The 23,522-nt window shown below is 41.2% G+C and overlaps 2 protein-coding genes and 1 long non-coding RNA gene across 5 annotated transcripts; all 3 read right to left on the bottom strand.

Annotated features, from left to right (window-relative positions):
* Positions 1-34: 34 nt before the first annotated feature.
* Positions 35-10,045, bottom strand: LOC103762892 (solute carrier family 2, facilitated glucose transporter member 11-like). The gene is made up of 12 exons (XM_008929585.2): positions 9,801-10,045; positions 9,113-9,211; positions 8,089-8,249; positions 7,741-7,865; positions 6,193-6,322; positions 5,899-6,047; positions 5,093-5,280; positions 3,968-4,078; positions 3,791-3,892; positions 2,686-2,761; positions 1,643-1,770; positions 35-1,314 (listed from the first exon to the last, which is right to left on the bottom strand). Exons 1-12 carry the CDS (start codon positions 9,822-9,824, stop codon positions 1,108-1,110), a joined length of 1,500 nt encoding a protein of 499 aa, XP_008927833.2. The 5' UTR covers positions 9,825-10,045; the 3' UTR covers positions 35-1,107.
* A 1,642-nt stretch (positions 10,046-11,687) lies between these two features.
* Positions 11,688-14,689, bottom strand: LOC108641253. Its single transcript, XR_001921870.2, has 3 exons — positions 14,431-14,689; positions 13,955-14,031; positions 11,688-13,308 (listed from the first exon to the last, which is right to left on the bottom strand). It is a non-coding gene; the product is annotated as an uncharacterized LOC108641253 (long non-coding RNA).
* Positions 14,690-15,234: 545 nt separating this feature from the next.
* LOC103762893 (solute carrier family 2, facilitated glucose transporter member 9-like) lies at positions 15,235-23,522 on the bottom strand. Of its 3 annotated transcripts, none has more exons than XM_018081936.3 (12): positions 23,409-23,522; positions 22,369-22,467; positions 21,683-21,843; positions 20,669-20,793; positions 20,185-20,314; positions 19,734-19,882; positions 19,170-19,357; positions 18,469-18,579; positions 17,837-17,938; positions 17,457-17,532; positions 16,649-16,776; positions 15,235-16,224 (listed from the first exon to the last, which is right to left on the bottom strand). In XM_018081936.3, the coding sequence occupies exons 1-12, from the start codon at positions 23,430-23,432 to the stop codon at positions 16,138-16,140; spliced, it is 1,380 nt and encodes a 459-aa protein (XP_017937425.3). In that variant the 5' UTR covers positions 23,433-23,522; the 3' UTR covers positions 15,235-16,137. The 3 variants fall into 3 exon arrangements, with proteins under 3 accessions (XP_017937425.3, XP_017937424.3, XP_017937422.3); XM_018081935.3 differs by having other exon boundaries at positions 15,816-16,306; positions 19,254-19,357; XM_018081933.3 differs by having other exon boundaries at positions 15,817-16,306.

Here is a 23,522-nt window from a genome sequence, read left to right as displayed (position 1 = left end):
TGAGCTGAAGTAAATATGACAGTCAAAGCAGGAGCAGAGGTAAATCCATTTATTTTACTGTGCAAGTCTAGAGTTTGAACTTCAAATTATATAGAGTGCTCCACTGTAAGCCTTAGCTTTGTTCATGTTCCTCCTGATAGTATTGCTTTGCTACTAGGACCATGTGAGCCTCTCATTAATAGACAGAAACATGCAGAATATTAGGCACTTTCAAAAAAAAATAAAAATCCCATGAATCTGCATATTTCAAAAAAAGTTTTCTGGTGAAATCAGTTCCATGCTGAGGTGGTTCTTCTGGGCTAAATTTGGTCCATGTAGCCAAAAGTCACACAAGGAAAGTAGCAGCTCAGTTGCTGTGGGATTCACAGCCCACGAGGGATCTGAGGGAACTCTGCTCCTGGAAGAGGAGCTGCAGATGACAAAAATGATGGACAGGACAGCACAGAGTATCTGAAATGACTGTAGGTGCTTGGGTTTATGGTGCCTGGATTCCACCCTTCAGTCCTTTGATTCTATTGGTGCTGAATGGTCGAAGTCTGTCAAACTAGATACTACACAAGGACAATATGGCACTGTGCATGGGAACCTGGCAAGGTTTGGTTATGCAGTTCAGTCTAGAGAAACAAAGAATTTATCTCCTATTCCACTAAATTTTTTCTTTAATCTGTTATGGATTGAACCCCAGCCAGAGACAGCAAGCCAAGAACTTCACTGTTCTCATTTCAGGGCTGTAAAAACATACTCAGAAATCATAGAGAGAGAGGGAATTACAGGTCTTTCCTTTCTCTGTGGTCAGCAGAGTGTTTATAAATTCTACATGTAGTTTCAGTGTGTATTAGTTGCTCTGTTAAGATTTGCACATCAGCAAGTTAAGCCAAAATGCTCATGATTCACATGAGTCTATGCTGTAATATCAGCCCTCATCCCTTTTCAGAGCTGCCCAGAGTGGAGTGCTTGAGAAAGGAGCTGGTTTGACAAAATGGGAACCTTGTAAATGACCAATAGGAAAGCTGATAATCCATTTGGATCGACTTACTAGTCAGAAAATGACAAATGTCTTTTTTTTTCCCTTCTTTTTAAGAAAGCCTGATTCCCCCCTATGTCCGGTCAAAGCCTGGTGCAGAAGGTGTGATCCTCTGTGACATGATTTGGAGCTGTTGGAACATGCTTATTTTTAAAGTTTAGCTTATTGAATTCTTCTGTGATTTCTATGATTGATTTCCCTTTTGTTTCTGGAAGGAACAGGTGGACAAACATCCCTGAAGTGAAAAGTACCCCCATAAAGATGAGGAAGCAGAAGTGCTTGAGTCTTTCCTGCAGGGAAAGAGCAGAGGGAGAAAGTGAGCAAGATGAGCATATCTTTTCTGTAGTCACCTTATTGGCACAATTTTTGTATTTGGGTCCCAAAGTACTTTGAATTTGATAAGGAATTCTTTTAACTTTGACCTTTGAAAAATATTTCAGTCTGAATAAGTATCTTGGGCAAATCGGGGCCCTTCAGTTGCCAAAGTGACTTGGGAGGGCAGGTGCCAAGACCGCTCCAGGCTGACATGGCACTGTCATGTCCTGCTGCTTGTCTTCCCACCCTCGTGGCCGAGTGAAATTTGGTGCCCTTGGGAGCCTCCCTGGCAAAGCCACTCACCACGATGAACGGGAAGGTTGTCCCGACCACGAACACTCCCAGCCAGTTGAGAACCCCGCCGATCACAAAGGCAGGTGGTCTGCAGGACAGCGTGAAGATTTCAGCCCTGGTGGAAACTGTGGCACCACCTGAAGGGAGAGAAGAATCAGAATTATTGCTTGTTGATGTGTTTGGTTTCAACATTTGGACAGAGTGGTACTGTTACACAGTCACACATAGATGCTGCTGTCATCTGGACTGGCATTCAGAACACTTGAGGATGTAGCTCTTTTTTACAAATGAAAATGTTGTTGGTATCTTATAAACCACTAGACAGACATCAGTTTATTAAAGTGGTAAAATATTCAAATAGATTTTTGGGGAGGTCCAAGAATTAAGTAGTTTACACTTGAGAAAGCCTGAAATTTTCTTGTGAAAGAAATTGTGTCAGAATGAAATGGCAATTATTATTGCTCACAAGAATTGCCTGCATGATTCTGCTGGATCACCAATGAGTGATCTTCCCAGATTCACTTCCTGGGTATTTCAGTTATGTTTTGAAGTCACAGGCTTTCAACAGTTTTGAGTTAGGAAAATAATTCAACCCTGACATATGGGGAGGCAAATATTTTAAAAATTAATAACCTTTAAAAAATAAAATTCAAAAAGTAGCAGACAATAATTGCTAGGAAAAGAATTAGTCCAAAGTAGGTCTTCTGCACTGCTGTCTATGTGGGATAAGATGTAACATTATACAACACTGAATTAAAAGAAACTCTTGCTTTTCTTTTTCTCTTTCTTTTTCCTAGTATTTTTTAAAATCTTTTACCCATCTGTTTTTGCTCTATTTTTGCTGTATTTTTCCAGTGTATTCCTTTCCCCTTGTTAATAAAACCCAAACCTGATGGCTGAAGTTTATGGCCAGTGATTGGCCCCATTATATTTAAATTACTACAAGATTTTGTTAAATGAATTTACTTGTGCAATACAATGCAGTATTTTCCTAGCCATATTAATAAGCTCACATGACTCAATCTCTTTATTTCCTTTGACTGAGCACTTACCTGGCCCAACTGCAAAAACAACTGCAAACAGGATAATGAGGCACAGGCTGCAGTATGGCATCCAGAAATACCAGTCCTGGGGGAAAAAAAACAATAACAAACTTCTGGGTGAAAACTGTTAATAACTGTAGGAGAGAAATGCTCCTTTTCCAACACTGTCACCTCAAGCAGGAAATATTCAGTGTGTGGGAACTGACAGAGAGATGTGAGTGCTTTTCCTGGGGATGGAGCAGTGAGGTGTTTGTTAGATGAGCAGAGAAGCAGGTTTGCTTGGAAGGTTTCTGTTAAAGGAAGTCCAGACAGTACTATTGCATCCTATCCTCCTTTCTTCTTGACCTCATGGTGCTTCCTCCAATCCTTAGAGATATGGGAAGGCCAAATCTTATTTTTCTTCACTTTTGTAAAGATATAGATTCGATAACTGGTACTGAAAAGGAGCTTTCCTAGATCTTAGTCAAGAAGAAAAGAGACTCGATGCTTTAGGAAAAAAGATTCTCTCTGCTGTGTTTGAGACCCTTCATGAATAAAACAAAAATGGAAGTCTGCTGCCACCTTGCTTCAAGGCTAATTTTACAGTGTATCTATAGAGTGGCTCTGGATAAGTACTGGTAACCCAGGTGATTTGCTCCTGAAGAAGCCACAGCAAGGACACTGACATGTCATTGTTAGAGAGGTGAATTGGTCTCTTGTCTATGAACAGACAGTGCCTCCCCAGCATCCTCTGCAGCAAAGTTAAATTTCAAATTCACTGATGGAAGAAGTCTGGGGTTCTGTTGTTACTTGTTAGAAACAGTGTGAATAGAAAGGGCCATTTTCCTTGGACTGTCTTTTGATCTGTGCTGACCAGTGTTTGGTGCTTGGAGTCCAATGAAACGAGCATCCAGTGCCAGTCTGCCAGTGTTTTATGTGCTCCTTGCTAAGGTCATGGGGTCACGCTGAAAGGAAGGCAGGAGTACAGGAGAGTACTGGCTGAGAGAGAGTTTAATCCTGAGTATAGAGGAGCTTGATCTAAGCCTCACTTTCCTTTCTCATTAGCGTGGTCCTGCCCATGAGCAAAAGTTAGAAACAGAATAGGCAGAGAAATCTGCCTTGAGAACTTCCTTACCTGTAGGGAGAGAGTCACGGTGATACAAGCCAGCAGGGACCCCATGATCCAATAGCCTCCTCTAATGAGCGTTTTCCTGCCCAGTCGCTCAATGATGGAGCTCTGAAGGGCAGAAATGACACTGATATCAGGGTCAGAGAGCACGTTGTGACCCATGCCCATAGAAATGAGACTTACACAGACTACAGCAGCTACGAGTTCAGAGAGTCCAACAGAGAGGGTCATATAGGAGACCATTCTTTCATCAAAGCCAGCAGCCTGGAGGACTTCAGAAGTATAAAAATAAATCTGGAAAAAAACCCCATAAAACAGTAAGAGAAGAAAAGAGCTGATTTCTTATCCATACTTGTGTGCCACTGTCCTAGAAAGGAGCTGTTAATCAAGGAGCATGCAGCTCAGCTTTGGAGTGATCTAGAAGTCTGCACTCTTTTTGGTACTATTTACTTTATCAGCAGGCAAAAATTAATTTAATTAATTCATTAATTATTTCATAAAAGATAAAATCCTGGGCTAATTGGACCTGCAGCTGCTATGATGTAATTAGGTTTGCAGAATTCTGATTTAGGTGATTTCAGAAGCAGCCAGGTATATGGTGTCTTCAGAGCCCATCCAAAAATATCATTGTAGGGTATTCTCAAGGAAGAAGAGGGTGGGTTATGGAGTCACGATGGAGTAAAACAAGCATCTTTTCAAATATCTTTGCTTGTTTTTGGAGCCAGTTTAAGCTGTGTTGGACTCAGCTGTGTATTTCCTTTACAGATGTTGCTGCATCGTGATGTTAGAGGCAGAAGGGTCACGCAGGCAACTGCAAAGCTGTGGCATCAAGAGGATCCCAGAAAAGCTCTGCTGTGAGGACGAGCAGAAGTGCAGAAGCTGCAGAACAGTGAGCATGTTCATTGTTAGCTTTGAGGGCAGAGTGGGCAGAGAGCCATCCCAACATCTCAGGGTGCCAAGAGCCAGGGGCAAATAACAGCAGCTGCAGCCCAGCAGTCACATAAAAACTACACCACAGATTTTGCCAGTAGAGGCTCATTTGTAAAAGTGGGTTCTGGAGCCTGATAGCTGCTCTCAGAGGTGGCTGTTCAGTGAGTCTGACTACGGAGGGAGGTAACTCTGGCAGGGACTGGAGCTGGGCAGAGGGGTGTCACATGGAGAGCCCAGCCAAGCTTTGCAGGCTGCTGCTGACAGCAAGGTGTGACCTGAGAAGCCTGAGGAAAATGGAGGGAGCTCCTGTGAGCCATCGTGTCTCCCTTAAGGTTGTCAATAAGTGTTTTGAGAATTTAAGGGGGAAATACACTCAACTGCATTGATGCCACATAGCTGAACTGTGGCGGTCAGAATAATTGTCATGTACAGCTGCCAACGGAAAGCTGGTTCTTTCAATAGTTCCAGGACACTCAAGATCTTGGTGTTTTTCATTGTTGCCTTCTCTTTCATGATGTCATCAATCTCTGCTTGGTGATGGCCTTCACCCCAAAGCTGCCTTATGGCTGTGGAGGAGAAGGAGAGTGAGACCTGCCATGTTAATTCATCTCTGTTTGTTCCCTAAGAAGTTTGTTGAGTAGGTGATTCAAGTGTCTGGCAGCCCTGCATGCATGGGCTGGGGCTGTGCTGAGAGGCAGAGGTGTCCTACAAGGTCTCCCAGAGCCCTGGTCCCCTCCTGCACAGAGGGACCTGTTGTGACAGAGGGGCCTTAGAGGGGTGCACAGTGACTCTCTCCCTGCCCTTTGGGCCATTTTTGTACCTTCCTCCTTCTCTTGGAGTGTGAGCAGGGTGCACAGCCAATAGCCACAGCTGAGAGGTGCCCTGCAGAGCCCTGCAGTGCAAACAGCCATTTTCATTTGTCATTTATTGGTAATCAAAGGACTGACAGTACAGGTGATGTCAGCTGAATGCAAAAGGTTTTGTAATACAGAACTGCAGAGAGTAGTTGTTTTGTGTTCTATATGGAGACTACAACAAAAATATACTTATAGGTATTCACAGAGTCATGCTGGAAATGAGCAGGGAGAAACTTTGTCCTGCTCATTTTTTCTGTGTGGGGAAAGCAAGAATCACAAAACAATTGTAAATTAAGTGAGGAACAGGAACCTGGAGCCTTCAGTTACCTTTTTTGCAGCCTTCCTGGTCTTCTTTTTGCATGAGGAGATATGGTGGGGACTCAGGGAAGAAGGGAAGCATGACCAGCTGAAACAGTGCTGGAAATCCACAGGAAGCCATCAGCATGGGCCACAGGGACTGGCTGCCCAGCAGCTCCCTGGCAGGGATAAAACATGTGTACAGAATAAGAGTTCATTACATTGGTTTTGAGGAGAGAAAGGGATGGATGGAAAAGCAGAGGAAGGAGCAAAAGGTAGAAGGGATCCAGAAATGGATTGTGTGGGTAATCCATTGCATTATACCTTTGTCCTAAAATTTGCCCTATGGCTTTTCCCAGTGACCAAAAGAAAGAGGAAGTAGAGTTTGCAAATCCACGTAGCTTCTTAGGGGAAATTTCTCCAACATATTGATGATGTAGAGGGACACAAAGGCCTTGAGGTGAGGAGAGAATTATGGGAGAGAAGAAAGAAGACATTCACAACCACTGGAAATAAAACTGGATGTAAATAATTAAGCATTACAGAATATAGCTGCCTCAAGCACGGAGTTGTTTCTCATACCTCAACCCACATATGAAATTTTTCATTACTAGATTTTTCTAACTCTTTCTACCAAAGTATTTGAGCCTCTTTGCATAGTGCAGTTTCCTGATCTTAACAAACGTACAGTTTTCCCGTTAAAGTGTAGCTTCATCACAAAATCTGGGAGCCTTAACATATTTTAAAGGGACACAGAGTATGCAAGTGCTGAATAACTAAACCCCTTGAGTAATATTTAAAATGCTTGTAGTTAACCCACATAATCTCAACCTTTCTTGACATAATGCTATTGAAGAGCTGAATGGTAGATCCATGGCAGATTAACACATACATTGCTATAGTTAATGTTGATTTGTACATGACTTAGAGGGAGACAAAAGTATTTCTCTTCTGCTGTCAGCAATAATTTTTATGATTTCAGGCAGAGTTGATGTTCCCAGCTGTATGTGAAGTACTTCATAACTCAGACATGCTGTGTATTAGTCTGGGAACAAGAGCTTTTTCCTGATATGGTGGTCACAGCCCCCTTTATCTGTTTTGAAAGCAATATGTTCTTCTCTTGGCTTTCTGTGATAGGAAAACAATCTCTTTTAATTGCAGTCTCTGTAACAAAAATCAGGTCTCTGCATGAGGCATGATACAGGTTCTAGACCAGAACAGGACCTCTGGGGGTGAGTAGTTCTTAAACTACATCTGCAGTTCTTCGATACAACTGTGTGTCAGACAAGCAATGTACAAAACCTAGGTATTTGAAAAATAGGCATTAACTTCTAAGTTAACTCTATAATAAGTTAAAATAGGCATCCCTGCAAATATCCAAACAATGGAAAAGCAAGTTTTGTATAGGGGAAAAATACAAGAAATACTGACACCAGCACAGGAGGTTTTGCTGGATATGGTGTACTCACTAGGAGTGATTTTGCCTGATTATTACCAGATCTTTGTACTAATCCAAAGAATTTATGGCTTGGAAGACTCCCCTTTATCAAAATACTAGCTTTAAACCATATAATTTTCAGTACTGCCAACCAAAATTAAGATGATATTGTACATATTTTTCCTTTGGGAAAAAGTTTTGTTTCATATTGTATCAAAACAGTCCTGACAGCTCTGAATATTTATATACTTGGCAAAGCTGAATTTCATTTGATATAAGTGAAATTAGTGATTATTGCTTGGTCTTATAGAAAATCTTCTGAAAAAAGGTCACTGACTTTAATATTTTATTCCCTTAGTGGAGGGCTATTTTTACTTTGAATAAAGATGTAAAATCTTGTGAGATCCTGCTGACCTGTGGGAGAAATCACTCACCTGCACTTATTCCACACATGAAGCGCCCAATCAGAATCATCTCGAAGGACTGGGCTGTTTTACTGCAGCCCATGATAGATGCTGCCACTATCATGAGCAGGTTGTTGCACAAGAGACATTTCTTTCTGTAAGGAAGTGAAAAGATTTTTTGTAAATCAGAAGGCAAATGGCACTTAAGGTCCTGCCATGCAGGAATTCTTGGGTGAAATACAAGCTAACCCCACAGCTAACCTGGCTGTGTAACAGCCATGACTGAGTCTAAAACTCTGTCTCCCATTTAAAACCTCGGCTGTCATTTCCTCAAGCTAAGATTCACTTGACAATTTGTCTTTGAACACACATACATACTTGCCATATTTGACAGCGAGGTATCTGCTTCCTGAAGAACCCAAGAGACCTCCTATACCAAAGATGGACACGATGATGGACCATAGGAACAGGAGGTTATCCTGCTGGATGGGGTAGCCATATCGCTCCAGCCAAGTTTCATTAATGAAAACCTTTACATGCTGAGACAGAAAAAGAATTTTCATGAACAATACCTGTGACAGCAGTGCATGTATTTTGATATGTTTACAATGTAATTTTGCTGCTTCAGCTAGTTACTATTTTATATAGACTTTAAAATTGTGCATTTTAGCTAACAGGCATAGTGTAATAGTGTGCTGTGTTTGTTTTTTTCATTAAAGGCAGTTCAATCTTTGGGGTTTTATCCTTGAAATCTGAGGAACTGAGGTATGGACTGGTACTAAAGAATAGCATAAACACCCCTGCAAAGTTCTGCAAAGGAGTTATGGGTTTTCTCTCACATACCTGCCAAGAATGCCAGGTTACACAGCATACCTTCAGTGCAGTTCCTAAGTACTTTTTCACTCAAAATCTAATGCTCTAAAGCCAGAAAATAACACTGTTCCCATAAGGTGATCCCCACAAAATAATGATGTCTTCCATCTAGACCTCAGTGTCTTTAATGAAAGTTTTGCATGTGATCAGTGGAGAGAAGCAGACATTTTCCTAGAGCATGGCTCGCTTGACTGATTATTTGTCTGTGAAGATGGGTAGCTATAAAAATATCAGCTGAAGCCACTGATGCAGGCAAATGTGCTGAAGGTTTTTAGGGGAGACAGATGCCACCCTACTCAGTGTGTGTCTTCTGATGAACAGTTCTATAAATAACAGCTTACAGATCTCTTTTTTTTTTTCTCTTTTCAACACTTTGACATGTCCTGCTTTTCATGATAGCATAGTGTAGCAATTAGGAAATGAGAGGAGAATACTGTGATTAAGCCCTTTCTGACTGCCAGAGGGGAGCATCCCCAAGCAGCAGTGTAGTGCCCTCATTAACCAGTGTGCCATGTGCATCTTTGCCTACCTGAGACATGTAGGTCAGGGTAGAAATCTGAAAGCCAATTTGGAATGTTCCACCGATCCCCAGGACAGCGGTCATTTGAAAGAGCCCCTGGTACTGCACCTGCAGATGTAGAACAAAATCTTCTTAGGCTTGTAGCCACATCGGGCTCTTCCTGCAATGTGTCTTTCATTCTCCAGCAACATGTCATTTGTTCAAGGGATTTGCAGGTAGGAATGTTCCCTCTGCTTGCCCCAGTGTGAGGAATACATCCTCCTGTGTTTTCCTTACATCCAGCTCAAGGACAAACAGCTCCCACAAACATCCTTGTGCCACAGCTGCCGACATCCAGTCCTCTTCCCTGCCTTTCAAAACCTCTGCCTGCCATGTCTTGCACTGAATAATTAGTGATATATTTAACTAAGCTTTTTTTTTCAGCAGGTGAGCAAAGCAAATTATGTTTGCAGGTAAGCAAATATTTTCAAATAACTGAAAACATTTAAGAAACATTCATATATTGACAAAGATGGATGACAGAGCACATGAAGTGCAAACATTTGTAATACCTAAAAATGGTGGGCAGAATCACTTCCAAGAATCTTTTAGTGAGCAGGAGCCTTGTTGTTTTTACTGATATATCGACTTGGTTTTCTTTGAAGCACCTGCAGCACACAAAAATGTCACAGATGCAAATACCCCAGGGAAGACTTACCAGGTCTGATAGGAAGCCGGTCATCTCTGGCTGGGGGCTGGTTGTCCAGCGTGTGATGTGTCTTTGTCATCACAGGCTTCTGTGTCTCTGTCTCCTGCCTGCTGGTATGGCAGTGGGCATTTGGCTTTGTGGATCAGAGTTAAATTTTTACTATTTCATCTTCACCCACTTACATTTACTTCAACCGGCCAAAGTTAACAGTGCCAGATTAAATATTTCAGGAAATAATTGCATCCAGTCCACTCTCCAGGTGGAAGGTTTCAAAGCAGAGGAAGTTTGCATCTGGAGATTAGAGTGAGGGCTTTGGAAAGGGAAAGAAGAAGAGTTTGGGCAAAAAATCCAAACAGTTTTCCAGAAACAGTAAAACACTTTACTCCTATGGTACAGACCAGAGGGTATGTCTGCCATAATCTGCAGAAAGCAAAGGCAGCTGGTGCAAGGTTTAGGTACTGTTATTTATAAACAAGTAAAGTATGTGGTATTCTGTTTCAGAATCATTGGTATAGTAAATATTGTTTTTAGAAATAAAACAAGCAAGTTTCAAAGCCTAATTCTGCTGTTCTGGCCTTAAGTATCAGTTAGACTGTACTGAGGATTGGGTGTTTATGAGGATGTTTGGCAGCCAGGTGTGCTGAAAAAGCAGTAAGAGATAGTGTGCCCTGGCAGAGGCTTTCAGAATAGAGCATCTGGTCCTGAAGGCTCCTCTTGAAAGAACCAGTAACAAAGACACACTTTCTCATGAGAGTAATCAAAGGAGGTAAATATTCCTTAATGAGTTAGGAGGGAACAAGTGGGATCTTACTCCCTCAGCTTTGTCACAGAACAGCTCCAAAATCAGTGTTGCAGGCATGAAAAAGTCACCTTTGGTTCCCAGAGGCTCCTCTCTTGTGAGGTGAAGCTCAAATTGTAGCTCTACATGGCTTCTGCTCAAGCCAGCACTTGGAAGAGATAGGTTGGTCTGCTTGGGGCTTTCCTTTGTGTTTGGTGCCTGTGCTGTTCCTGCCTTCAAAGTCTTCTACTCACTCTCACTCATGCCAGGGGACTGTCCCCTGTCCCCAAGGCCTGGAGTGGGGGAAGGTGGGGCAATAGGGTTATACTGAAGGCCTCAGTAAGTGCTCAAGCTCACCCTTGGGATTGTACTTTCAGTTCATAAAACATAGAATGCAATTATTTACAGAGGGGTTCACTGCAAATACTGTGAGTCTAAATAAATGAGGAAAAAAATACATGTTAATCATAAAACCTTGGTTACTTGTGTAATTCCAACTATCGCCTATTTAACTGCATAGCAAATGCTGTTTATCCTGGCTTGCAATGGCATTTAGAATTATTTGGAAATTTTTGTAAGTATTTTCTCTTGAACACCAGCATTGTAACCAGCTGCATAGATATTGACTATTTATTGTTTCAAAATGTTAATGTTTCTTTTCTATTACACGATTTTTCCCCAACTGTGTCAAGGTGTAGGGTGGCTACGCCATAAGCAATCTTACACTCCTTGAAAATCATTACTTAGGATCTCAAATAGCAGCAAATTCCACCATCTCACAGTGAAATTTTTCTTGCATTTTTGGGAATTTCTGGTGATTCTGAGCTGTACATGACTGTTTCAAGTTATTAGCAATTTTAGGAGATTTTTATTCCAGGAGTTTACCGCTTGTTTTTTTGTCAAGCCAATGTTGAGCTCATGAGGATCCCCGTAAAGATAAGGAAGCAGAAAGAGATGAGGTTTTCCTGGAAATAAATCACAGAAAAATAATTTTATTTTATTCTTTTGCTTCTCTTTTTGCAAGACTTAGAACATGATGACAAAATTATGACAGTGATGGCAAAATTTTGCTTTGTAGCTGCCTAAACCCAGTCTTTAGGTATGAAACAGCAACAGAAATAAAATAGTTAAAATTTCCTTCTTTCCTGAAGGCAAGATAGGCAGGGTGAGTAGTCAAAATAATTTGAGATGTTACTTGCAGAAGTATGAAGGAGAGGCCTTGGCATGGGATTAAAACAACTCACAAACATTAATACTGGCAGGTTAATCATAGACTATCTGGTTTATCAGTAACTGCAAGAGATGCAGCAATAGTGAGCATCTGGGAGAACAGGCCTCCTGAGGTCTGGCACGTTGGACTGGTGCAGTTTGGGAGGATGAATGCTTAAGATGGAAAAGTTCATTAAGCCATGAAGTAGAGGAGGTGCCCAGCAAGGCAACCTGTGAAGGATTGACTTCTTGCAGGAGACACTGGAGCTATATCAGAGTCAGCATGGCTGGGCTTCAGAGAGGGGGACAGGGGGATCCAGGGCTCCTGTTTTAAACCAGACATGGTGCTGTGTGACAGGGATGAACAGTCCCTCTGCAGGGTTCCAGCTGTGCTGCTGCTGAGGCCAATTCCTGCCAAAGGACCAGTAAAGACAAAGTGACACTGACCAAGTTTACAAGATAAAATTCTCTCTTCTGTATGTTCAGAGAGGTTGAGAATCCTGAAAAGAAGCTATGAAAAAGAGAAAAAGGAGGGTCATATCAGAGAGAAGGAACTGAGAAATGAAAGTGGAAGTTCCACAGCAGAACACATTATTGATCTGGTGCAGTGCCAACAGTGAATGCCGATCCTAACATCTATTTTTCCATCTGTCTGTTGAGTTAGTGACTCCATGGCTTTAACGTCTGTTCAGCACAGTTCAGAAGTGCTAGCACTTGCAATTGCACCTGATTGTGAAACCTGTGCAAGCTGGGAAAGAATAGCATGGAAGAAGATAAATGTGACATTTGTGTTCCATTTGGCCTCATGCTGCCCATATTTTCAAACAGGACACTCAGGCATTAGTCATTCCCCTCTACAACATTGTTAGGGAAACTGCAAGCTGCACTGCCTCAGAAGGGGTGGAGGAAGAGAGCATGGTGGCAAAAAGAAGCATAAGATTTCATCCTGGATGCAGACAGCACCTTGTGGGAAGGTGTGAGGGCACAGGAACTGTTGTGGGCAGGTCGACATGTGCAAGCCAGTCTGTCCCTTATTGCAAAATAATGTCCATAATCCAAATAACGTCCATAATCCAAAACTTTTCTTCTTAAATGACATGATACATTTATGTAGCACTTTGCCAGGTCAGTGAAGCTCTGTTAGGTCAGTAGATGTTAAATGCCAGTTTTCCAAAAAGAATGACAGATGGATGGGTGAAAATATCCAAAACCAAATCAGCAGCCAGTTGATGGCCAGGAGTAAATCTCATGACTGCTTGACTCCCACGCAGATACAATGTATTTTACAGTGTCTGCAAGCTTGAACTGAAGAGTTGTTTTGTGTGGAGATGGGCAGATAACCAACTGTATTAATGCCAGAGAATTGCAGAGTTATGATCATAGTAATAAATGTACAGGTGCCAGTGCAGAGTCTGGTCTTCCATCACTTCCAGCACACTTGGGATTTTGCTGTTTTCCATGCTGCTTTTTGTTTTAGCAGATTGTCCATTTCTGCTTGGTGCTTTTCCTCACCACACAGTTCCTTCACAGCTGTGCAGAACAAAGAGGAAGGCTCAATACCGCTGCATCATATTATTTGTACATGCAGATCTTTCAGATTATTAATTAGTTATTCCCCTAAGGTTTCATAATATTAACAGGTATGGCATGAGAACACAAGAGACATATATTTATATCCTCTGTTCACAGTCTTGCAGACATAAGATCCTATCCCACAGTTGTTAGTATATAAACCTTAACTAGCACTATACAGGTGTAAAAACATCAGCATAGCCTCTGACCTCTCTCTTTCCTGTCTCATCTCATGGCTCTTGCTACAGCACCTGGGAAGTACCTTTCTAGAGCCTGAACAGAGAAAATAAGATTGTAATGGCTGGCAGCTCTTTTCACCAATAATGTAGCACATTGATTCACTAAAGGGCTTTGTATTTCTATGCACATATGTTTTCATGTGGAATTACAAAGACTTGCTGTATCTGGACAGATTTGTTGGAAAGAATTTTTTATGCAGTTTTCTGACAAGATAAGATAGCTCCCAGTAGACTGTCTGCTGCTTTAGTTAGGTGGTTGTGGTACACAAATTACCTCATTTAACATTATCTTACATGATATATTTTGAAAATGTTGACTGCCCATGTTAACCTGTGTTAAGTGGAGAGACTGATGTGTTTGTTACCTGGGCATGACCACTCAAAGGCAGCTACAGTCGAGCTCTTATTCTTTTCTTCTGCAAAGAAGGGTGGGTGGAAAGGGCTGGGAATGAAAAGACAGTGGAAACACTTGGACATGGAAACAAGAGGGAGCAGGTGAAAATGGTATAGAAATACCTCACCATTTAAGATCTAGAGGAATTTTAAACTTTTTCTTTTAATTAGTTTTTCTACCCAGCTGGAACTTCCTTCAAAGTATCCATGATGATTTAGTCCAGAAAGTTTATTCTGTGTCTTTTGACTTTTTTTTTTATTTTAAATGTTACCTCTAATTTTTTGCAGCAACAAAATTAGAAGGATTATCCCCTGCTCACCCTATTATTTTGAAAATAATTTGATAAATATGTATTATATTTTCTTTGGGAATGATGATTGCAACAGACCACCTCACAGTTCTGAAAGCCTAATGCTGCCAGCTGGTGCTGCCAGCTGCAGTACTCACCACTTCTGGAAGGAGCTTGTCCATCTCATGTTGAAAGGGTGGCTGATCCCAGGTAGACAGAACTCTGTCAGACTGTGGAAGTGTTTTCTCTCATGCCTCTCCTGCACCTTCTTCTTAAGTAACCACCTGACTCTGAGGCTGAGGTTAATGTTTACTTCGTATGATTTCTGTTCATTTATGTTTTTTGTAGCAACTGGACAGCACTTAGAATGGATGGATTAAATATTTCAATGCCTCAACAGGAGAGGGCCCTCTGAATGGGAACATTTTGTAGCATGAGTGCTCCCTAATTTGATACAGGAAGTGATACCAGATTGAATATAAAATCTAACCCAGGTTTCAGTTGCTGGAACACACACCAGCCCTTTAATACCAGAGCTTCTCCTATGGTTATTCCTTTAGAAGTAGTAAGTACATTATTTGAAAATTTTAAACAGAAAAATCCCTAAAACTTAACACTAATTTAGTTCTCCAGCACAGTGATAACCAATATGAATAGTTAAACTGCAAAAAGAAAGGACTTATGGTCCTGCTGAACAGGAGGCTCAGAATACCATTTGTGATTGTGACAGAAAGAGGAAAAATAATTGATCATCCTATATGAGTTTGGGGAGGGAAGTGACTGATGATGCAGTGGACAGTTGAATTAACACCCCAGTGAGGGGTGCTGTGGAGCACAGCAGGGAAGTGTAGGATTGTGAGCTGATGTGCAACAGCAAAGTACAATGTGTCCTAGGCCAGTACACAGCCAGCAGGTATCAGCCATCACAGCTTCTGCTTTTGTTTTGTTTTGTTTTTAATCAGTTAATCATGCATAAAATGGGCTGAGTTTTCAAAGTCTCTACTTTGTCAGTACTCTCTCAAAGTCTCTTACTCCCTCTCTGCAGGGCTCTGATCCTCCAGCTCTCAGCATTGCCTCTATGTTTATCAACCCTTGTGCCATCCATGAGGTACCAGAATACATTACAAAAACTTCCTCCTGATTTTGCTACAACTGATATTCACAGAGAATGCAGCCAGTTTGCTGCAGAGAATGCAAGTGAGGGTTTTCTGCACCGACTGCCCAGGGATTGGGGCTGATCCCTGACAGTCATTACAGAGACAATCAGGACATATAGTTACTTGATGTCAGCTCAAGGAAATACAAGCTCTCTTTGTCCTACTTGGTGTTTGTTCATGTGCAGTGCTCACAATAATAGGTCCTTAACAGTGTGATATCATAATGACATGAGATGACATGACCATTGTTTGCAAGAACTATGTCTGTGTTTAATCCTTTCTTCATCCTGCTCTTAACCTTGAGCAGAATTTTCTTATGAAGTAACAAACATGAAGACAAATCTTGCTGCTTGAAAATGACAGCAATGCAGAAAGATTTGAAATACAATTGGTGTGTTATGCCTGAAAATGTTTCCCATGTGCCAGTTCTTAGAAATGTCTGTAGTTGCTGTTGTTTTCCTGCTACAGAATCACTCTAGGAATGAGCCATTGACTCTCACCATGAAAAGCAAAGATGAATATAAAACAGGACTACTTGGATTAGTGACAAGCTATCTCTGGATTGCTTTTTGGGTTGCATTTCATTGAGAAAAGTCCATGTTAATGTTCAGTTTTCAGTTTGATTTTGAGACAGGCCTTTTTGTCAGTGGAAGTTACTGGTGGTGGCTTATCAGAGCTTGGTGCAGAATGTTTTTTCTTCAGTAGCATTCACCTCCACAGCCTGGTGACGTTTCTTCTTAAACTGGCGTGTTTTGAATTCTTCTGTGATTTCAGAGATTGACTTCCCTTTTGTTTCTGGGAGGAACAGGTAGATAAGTATTGCTGAAATGATCAGGACAGCAATAAAGATGAGGAAGCAAAAAGGACCAAGAAGCATCTGGAGAAAAAAATAGAATAAGATGAGTGATTTTCCTGGCAATATTTGCCTCTTTAGATTCTTGAAAGTGGTTGATTTGTTCCTGTGAAATGAGGAATAAGGTGATTTTACAGCAGGAATATTCATTTATCTTTTCAATCTGTTCTGGAGGCAGCAGGTAATTTCTGAGGTATTGGGAAGTGTTTTGCATAAATGGCCTCCATGTGCCAATAGCAATAAGGGATTCACAGTTTTAATCATCTGCAAGTCACTTTATCCTACTCCCTGTCCAGACCAGTCTAGAAAAAATTGATCAGTTAAAATTGATAGAGTCAAAGAGAAGGTTTGAATCAAATTACATACTACAGCAAAGGGGAAAATCATTCCAGTGAAAGTGAGGCCCAGCCAGATGACGATTCCACCAATGACAAAAGCGGAGGCTCTTGTTGAGAGGGTGAAGATTTCATTAGTAACAGATGAAACGGCTCCAGCTGAGGGAAAAACAACATAAAAAAGCAACAGTTGTTGTAGTGTCCATTTCCCATAAATGACACCTGAGTTCTGCTACTGTGGGAATTCTGTTATATTTTCCAGACTTTCATGATCCTCTTGTACAACTCTTACAATAGTAGAGGCTGCCATTTGAATGTGGAGAATGTAATAACTACAAGTAATGTTCAGTCAGGGAACTTCCAGAGTAAATATTGGTCTTAGGTGAGTGAGATTGTAAAAGTAAGTTTGGGTCTGATGTTACCAATGTATTTTACAGGTAAGTTAAGAAAACACTGGCACTTTAGAGGAGCCTTCCTCTGCCCTTAGGCAAAGATAGGAATCCACCAGGTGAGCCTGTGTGCACTGAATGACATCCGTGCTCTCCAAAACAAGTCAGTGAATCGATTAATAAGAACTTATTTGTCTTGACCCTGTAATCCAATGAGAGAAAACAGGCTTCTGATTCATCAGAGTGTGAATGATTTAAAATAATTTGTTAAAGAAATTACTTCTTGGGTAATTAATTCATTAAAAATTGGAACTCCTTTAATCTCAGCCCAAACTAAGCTGTTGATTTTCAAAGATATATTCACACCTTCTAGTTCTACTTGTATACATTCATGGCCTGTGCTTATCCATGTGGTCCAAGTTTTTCTGTTGCTTTTATTGTTATACTCGCCTGGTCCTATCCCATAAGCAATGATGAATAAAAAGATGAGAACAACACTGCAGTATCGCATCCAGAGGAACTGATCCTAGAAAAGGCATAAGGAGGGAAGAGAATGAGAATTAATTTTATAGCTGTAGCACAGCTGATCCAAGCATAGGAGCAGCAATATTTATGAAAAAGCCCATGGTGCTCTCTAGAACTGCTCATCTTTCTGTACTGACCACAGTGGAAGGCCAAAAGCAGCCTGCAGTGCCACATCTACAGAGGTGAGCTCGTATTCAGAAGACATCCTGACCTGCTGTTTAGGACATGAAAGCCAAGGCTGACTATCTGCTGTCCTGCACAAATAATTCAGATGCAGGTCCACTGCCAGAGAGACATTTGCTTACACTCAGCAGGAGGCTTGTTTCAAGCAACAGCAGTATCAGTGCCATCAGCAAGTAACCACCACACAGGAGTATCCGGCGTCCAAACCGGTCGATTATGGAGCTCTGAAGAGTAGAAGAAAATTGCATATCACTGGAAGGATGGCAAAATCCAGCTGTGAGCCATCCAACAAATCAAGCATTCTCCTGGAGTTCTTTTACTTCAGAGAACACAAATCTTATTGGTACCAAGTTTGTTTTTTATTGAATTCCTTCTAGCCTCTCTAACACTACGAATTAAAATCACTGCCCAGCATTGCAGCTACTTTTTCCTAAATGTTGTAATCAATGGAAGCATGTTACAACTCCATTTGAATATATAGACACACAAATATATGGAAATGAGCACACATATTTTTGTTTGAATGACATTGCATAAGGGATTCTTATAAGAAATTAAGAAGAATGAAGATAGGAAGGAAGACATAAAAGCTGGGACAAAATTTGGAGCAGGTGGTAACAACCACTGTACAGATTCATGCAGTACCACAGAAAAATACTTTGGTTCTTAAGGAGAAAATTCATTTGTTTTAAGGAAGAATAGACTCAATTCACATGTACTTTAATTCTTAAAGCCTCAGAAAGCTCTGACTTACACAGAATATGACAGAGATGAGTTCAGAGACTGAAACTCCTAGTGACACATATGGGATTATGCTTTCCTGCAGGTTGGCAGTCTGAAAAATTTCTGAGGTGTAAAAGGTGATCTGAGAAGTAAGAAAAATATTAAAAGTTAAGCATAGTTAACAGCTATGATACGTGCCTATCCAGCATCACTTAGAACTATATCTGTCATCACTGCAAAAGCAGGGGTGTGGTGCTGGGGCCTAGTGGAGGTGACATCCCTGCTTGAGATGGGAAAAATCAAAAGGTTAATGGAGATGAAGAAAAGGTATTTGAAAATCCAGGGGGAAAAAAAGAAAAAAAGAAAAAAGAAAAAAAAAAGTAGTTGAAAGGAGCACATTGCCTGTAAGCCATGGGGAAAAGGTGTTGTTTTGGCAAAAAGGAGAAGGAAAGGGACAAGACAGGGGGAATGAAGGTAACAGTGTCCTTGCAGGAACTTAAACTGCATTGGATCTCTTGTAGTCCCACCTGAGAAGTTTCCTTAGCAGTATGAAGAACACTGGTGACGATACCACAGACCTCAGGCAGTGGGCTCTGTGTGAGGAGGAATGATGGAGACCCAGAGGAAAGGGACACTGGGGCACTGTGGTTACTTAACAGCAGATTTAAGCATGGAAATTGGGCACTGGTTACTTAACAGCACATGTAAGCATGGAAATTGGGCAAACTCAACTGCACTCAGGCCACAGAGCTGCAGACTCAGTAGCAGGAGGAGCATGGTAATGAGCTGCGGGTACACGGATGGTTCTCTCAGCACCTCCAGGACGTTCATGATTTTGGTGCCTTTTGTTATAGCCTTTTCCTTCATCAAGTCCTCAAATTCTGTGTGATAGTTCCCTTCTCCCCAGAGTTGCTTCATGGCTGCAGAAGAGACAGAATGAAGTGTACTCCTGCATCACCTGATCCACTCAGAGTTCTGTGTTTTGCAACTTTTATTGACACTAAACATTTGCAGTTCAGTCTGTGCTGTGATTCATGAGTTACTGAGCAAAGGACTGGAAGGAACACTGCTTGCTGGAACATGATGAGATTTTCCTGGAAAATGGTGTTCAGCTTGCTGTAGTATTTAGGGGTAGATCTTAAATATTTCTGATGATTCTGCTTCATCTGGAGAACTTTAATCATGTAATTATCAAGAAATCTGTAGCTGGCTAGTAGAAAAACTGATTTCCTCTGTTAGCTTCACTTTCCCAAGAGTTATGGTTTAACGAAGTAAGGATCTAAAGTTTTATTTTACCTTTCAAGCATCCAGCCTTGTCTCCTTTCTGCAGCAAGAGATAGGGAGGGGACTCAGGAAAGAATGGTAAAAAGAGCAGTTGAATCAATGCCACCAAGCCAGAGAAGGACAATAGCACATTCCATCTGTCTTCAGTTCCTAAAAGATCTCTATGAAAGCATGTTAGAGTCTATTTATAGTCCAATAAAATTACAGTTTATATCTAATTTGGTATTTTCTAAATCTTAGACTAACTAAAGAGACACAAAATACATACAGTCCTTGAAAACTTAAATTTAAATGGAAGATGTTTATGTTAAGGAGAGAAATATAGATTACTACTGCTGCAGTCGAGCAAAATAAAACTTCACCCTTAGTGCATGTCTGTTTCTAGAACTGGGAGAACAACACTTCCCTGCTATACAGAAAAAAAAAAAGTAGGAAATTGGATGAGAAGGAGTAGCACAAGTACCGTAATCCAAGAATTCTTGCTACAGTTTTTCCCAGTGCAAAAAACACCGAGGAGGTCACATTTATAAATCCACGCAGCTTCTTGGGTGAGATCTCTCCAGCATACTGAACATGGGTACCCAGATGTATTCCTAGAGGGAGAAAGAGGAGAGTGCTAAAAGTGTAGAAAGAAAGAGAGAGGGTCCCTTTTCACTTCCATTTCAGCTGAAGGTTGCTCTGTCCTCTCTCTTCTGAGCTGTTTCCCATACATCCTCCACAATAATAGACTGAAAATTTACCTTTTACTTTAAGCAAGATATTTAGCTAATCCAGCAGATTTCTCTCTCTACCAGACCTCTTGAAGGCAAAGGACAGCTCATCTTACCTTTTCCCAGTCTGTTCCTTGTTCCACTGGAATACTGTGCATGCCTGGGTACTCCCAGCAGGAAGATTTCTGTATCCACCCCAAAGAAGTCACACTGACAAGGAGTAGTGGGGAGTCCTACCAGCACAGATGCCCTCGAGGAAGCGCCCAACCAGGATCATCTCAAAAGACTTGGCTGTCCTGCTGAAGCCTGTGTGCAGCGTGGCTATTATTAGGATCACATCGTTGAGCAACAGACATTTCTTCCTGCAACAGCAAACAACACCTGGGTATGAGCCAGGTTTTACTTTTTCATCCTAACTGATGTCTGCCTGTTCTCCCCTGGATTTACAGACCCAGCCTATGGCCATGCTTAAATCCATTCCTTACAGGACAACCAAATCTGATTCTGAAAAGGCATGATGTCTTTGCAGAGGAGTGAAAGGGAGAAGCCACATTCCTCTTATCCATGCTAACACTGTGTGAGCAAACCACAAGGCTGAAGGAAATTCCTGCAGGATAAATACTGATAAGGAACAATCTTTTTCACTTCTTTGCTGTGGGCAAGGCTCCCATCTCAAACACTTCTTGTATCTCCAGAACAAGGCAAATCCAGCTTCACTTGGAACTTGCTTCACTGCCCACCTCAAGTGAGAGAGTTTCGGCTTTGTCCATTATGGCATCCCCAAAAAGAGGGTTCTAAATGTGGCCTGAGGGATTTCTGCTATCTTTGCTGGTACTCTGATTATTCTTACAGAGGAATGACCCTGCACAACTTTTTTAAAGCCTGTGATCAATTAAATAAATAAATTTAAAAAAGCTTTTGCCTACAGAATATCCATCTCCTTCTGCACTACTGCAGTACTGTTGGGCTTCCTATGGCATTACTGCCCAACCAAGAAATTTCAAAGATTTATTTTTTACTGAAATGTCAGCAAAGATACAGGAATTGTATGGCAGCAAAAGCTGTGACAAGGGAATCAGAAATAGTCACACATTCACGTCTCTCCCATGTACTCATGTGTACTTTTATGTGCTGAGTAAATTCTGCAACAGCAGGTGGCAGTGAGATTCTGATATCCCTTCTATTAGGTGACTGATTAATTCCTTCCCCTGCTGCAGCCCTGAGTAGAGAGCTGTTGGGAGATACACTTACTTTCCAAATTTTGCAGTCAGGTACCCACTGCACAGACACCCCATCATCCCACCCACGCAGTACAGGGACACAATGACGGACCACAGCAACGTGAGGGTCTCCTGGTGCAGCGCAGAACCGTATCGCTCCAGCCACGTTTCATTGAGAAACTTCTGAATGTACTGGGACAGAAAAAGAGATTTGCATTCCACTGAGGCACTAATCACAGTAGTTCTTCATAATGTCTACAACTTCGAAAAAATGAGGTTATTGGCATGACAGAAAGCATGGCTAAACTACATTTGTTTGCAAACTAATTCAAAAATTAATTATAATCTTTAGTGTGTTGAGTCCTTGCTCTCCTACACTAAATATAGGGGCCTTTTACTCATAGTGAAATGCAAATGTTCTTGTTGTATGTAGCAGATACAAAGAGAAAAGGGCTGAGCTGAAGGTTGAGATTCCATCAGCTAGTTTTTAATCTTTTCTCTCCATGACATAATCTTTAAGGAAGGTATCTCAATATGTTGTTTCCACACAATTCTTTGTGGAGTTGTTTTTGGAGCACATCTCCCAACAATCATAGAAAGAGCTGGTAGTAAACTGGCACAGCAACACCTAAGAGCTTTTGCAGAGCATTTTTAAAGTGCAAGGTCTAGTCCCACAAGGAACACTTAGAGATGTGATTTTATGAAGGCTTTGCTTACAGGAGAAGTATAATTGATCACAGACATTTGAAAACCAGAGAGGTGGGTTCCACCAATTCCCAGCACCACAACCATTAGCAACAGCTTCCGGTATTGGACCTGCCAAAGACAGTGAAACACATCCTAAGTTCCTGATGCCACCATGGCTTTCAGACCACATAATTTATGGGGTCTTATATCTCCACATCTCTATTATTAAGAAACCTTTAAAATGCAAATACCCATTTTTAATTTTTCAGTAATCAAACAAAATTAATGAGAAATTGTTAAAATGCAAATCTGCTCATTCCGTTATGTTCCTGTCCTGGTCATTAGGAGCCTGAAAAGATGCAGTCTCTAATTCTGTTAGTTCTGATAATCATGGGGAAAAAATCATAAAAGCCTTGTTCAGGTAGTTTGTGTTTACTTTTGTGCTAGAAAGACACTACAACATTCTTGAATCCCTTTTTTGCTTTCAACTTTGCCTCCTCAAATACACTGTTCATCACTTTCCAGAGATTAATCAAGTCTGTCCTCTTAAATTTATTTTTTTTTTTTACATTTCCCCTTTATTATCCCCATAGGAAATGCCATTTTTAGAGTCCCTACCCGACTGACTTGTTTGTGAAATGCTGTGTTTCTGTGGCATACACTGAATTTTAGAGCACCCCTCACAGGCACATACGTTTTCGGGTATTTAGTCAGGTCACACTTAAAACAGACAAATATCTTCAAATATCCTTGAGAGTGCAGGGCTGTAGAGTGGAGTGGAAGGTTTTTTCTCTGTTTTGTTTTTTTCATTGTTACTATTTTCTTTATCTGCCTCATAATGCCCATTCTTTCCTGATTTCCCAAGTCCTCTTTTAAGCGTCTCACTCTTTTGTAGTTCTAATCTATTTTCTGGAGATGCCAGAACTCATATTGCTGAACTGGTGTTGTCCCAAGCACATGTTCTGTTGCTCATTTTTATTGCAAGGACTGCTTGATTCCCTTTGCTGTAATCTTTAAGACCATGCTGCTGTCAATGACTAGGGCTAGAACACAAGAAGTTGGATACTCACCAGGTCTGAAAGGAAACCAGACATTTCCCCTTGAAACCCTGCCCTCTCTGAGAGCTCCTGTCAACTCTGTCAGATGAGAGAGATGGTTTCCTCACTGAGACTATAAGAGTTTGG

This window comes from Manacus vitellinus, unplaced genomic scaffold, assembly GCF_001715985.3.
Source record: "Manacus vitellinus isolate BGI_N305 unplaced genomic scaffold, ASM171598v3 scaffold_58_pilon, whole genome shotgun sequence".
NCBI classification, from domain to species: domain Eukaryota; kingdom Metazoa; phylum Chordata; class Aves; order Passeriformes; family Pipridae; genus Manacus; species Manacus vitellinus.
Note: the sequence above shows the minus strand (reverse complement) of the source record. Positions and strands in the feature narration are given on the sequence as shown.

Coding starts and splice junctions, on each gene's coding strand:
- LOC103762893 (XM_018081933.3), bottom strand. CDS start 23,432: ATGTCTGGTTTCCTTTCAGACCTG. Junction 21,844..22,368: donor TGATCAATTATACTTCTCCT/GTAAGCAAAGCC, acceptor TTTCTGTCCCAG/TACATTCAGAAGTTTCTCAA. Junction 19,358..19,733: donor CAAGGCTGGATGCTTGAAAG/GTAAAATAAAAC, acceptor TCTCTTCTGCAG/CCATGAAGCAACTCTGGGGA.
- LOC103762892 (XM_008929585.2), bottom strand. CDS start 9,824: ATGACCGGCTTCCTATCAGACCTG. Junction 9,212..9,800: donor CCGGCTTCCTATCAGACCTG/GTAAGTCTTCCC, acceptor CTACATCTGCAG/GTGCAGTACCAGGGGCTCTT. Junction 3,893..3,967: donor TCGTAGCTGCTGTAGTCTGT/GTAAGTCTCATT, acceptor TCTGCCCTTCAG/AGCTCCATCATTGAGCGACT.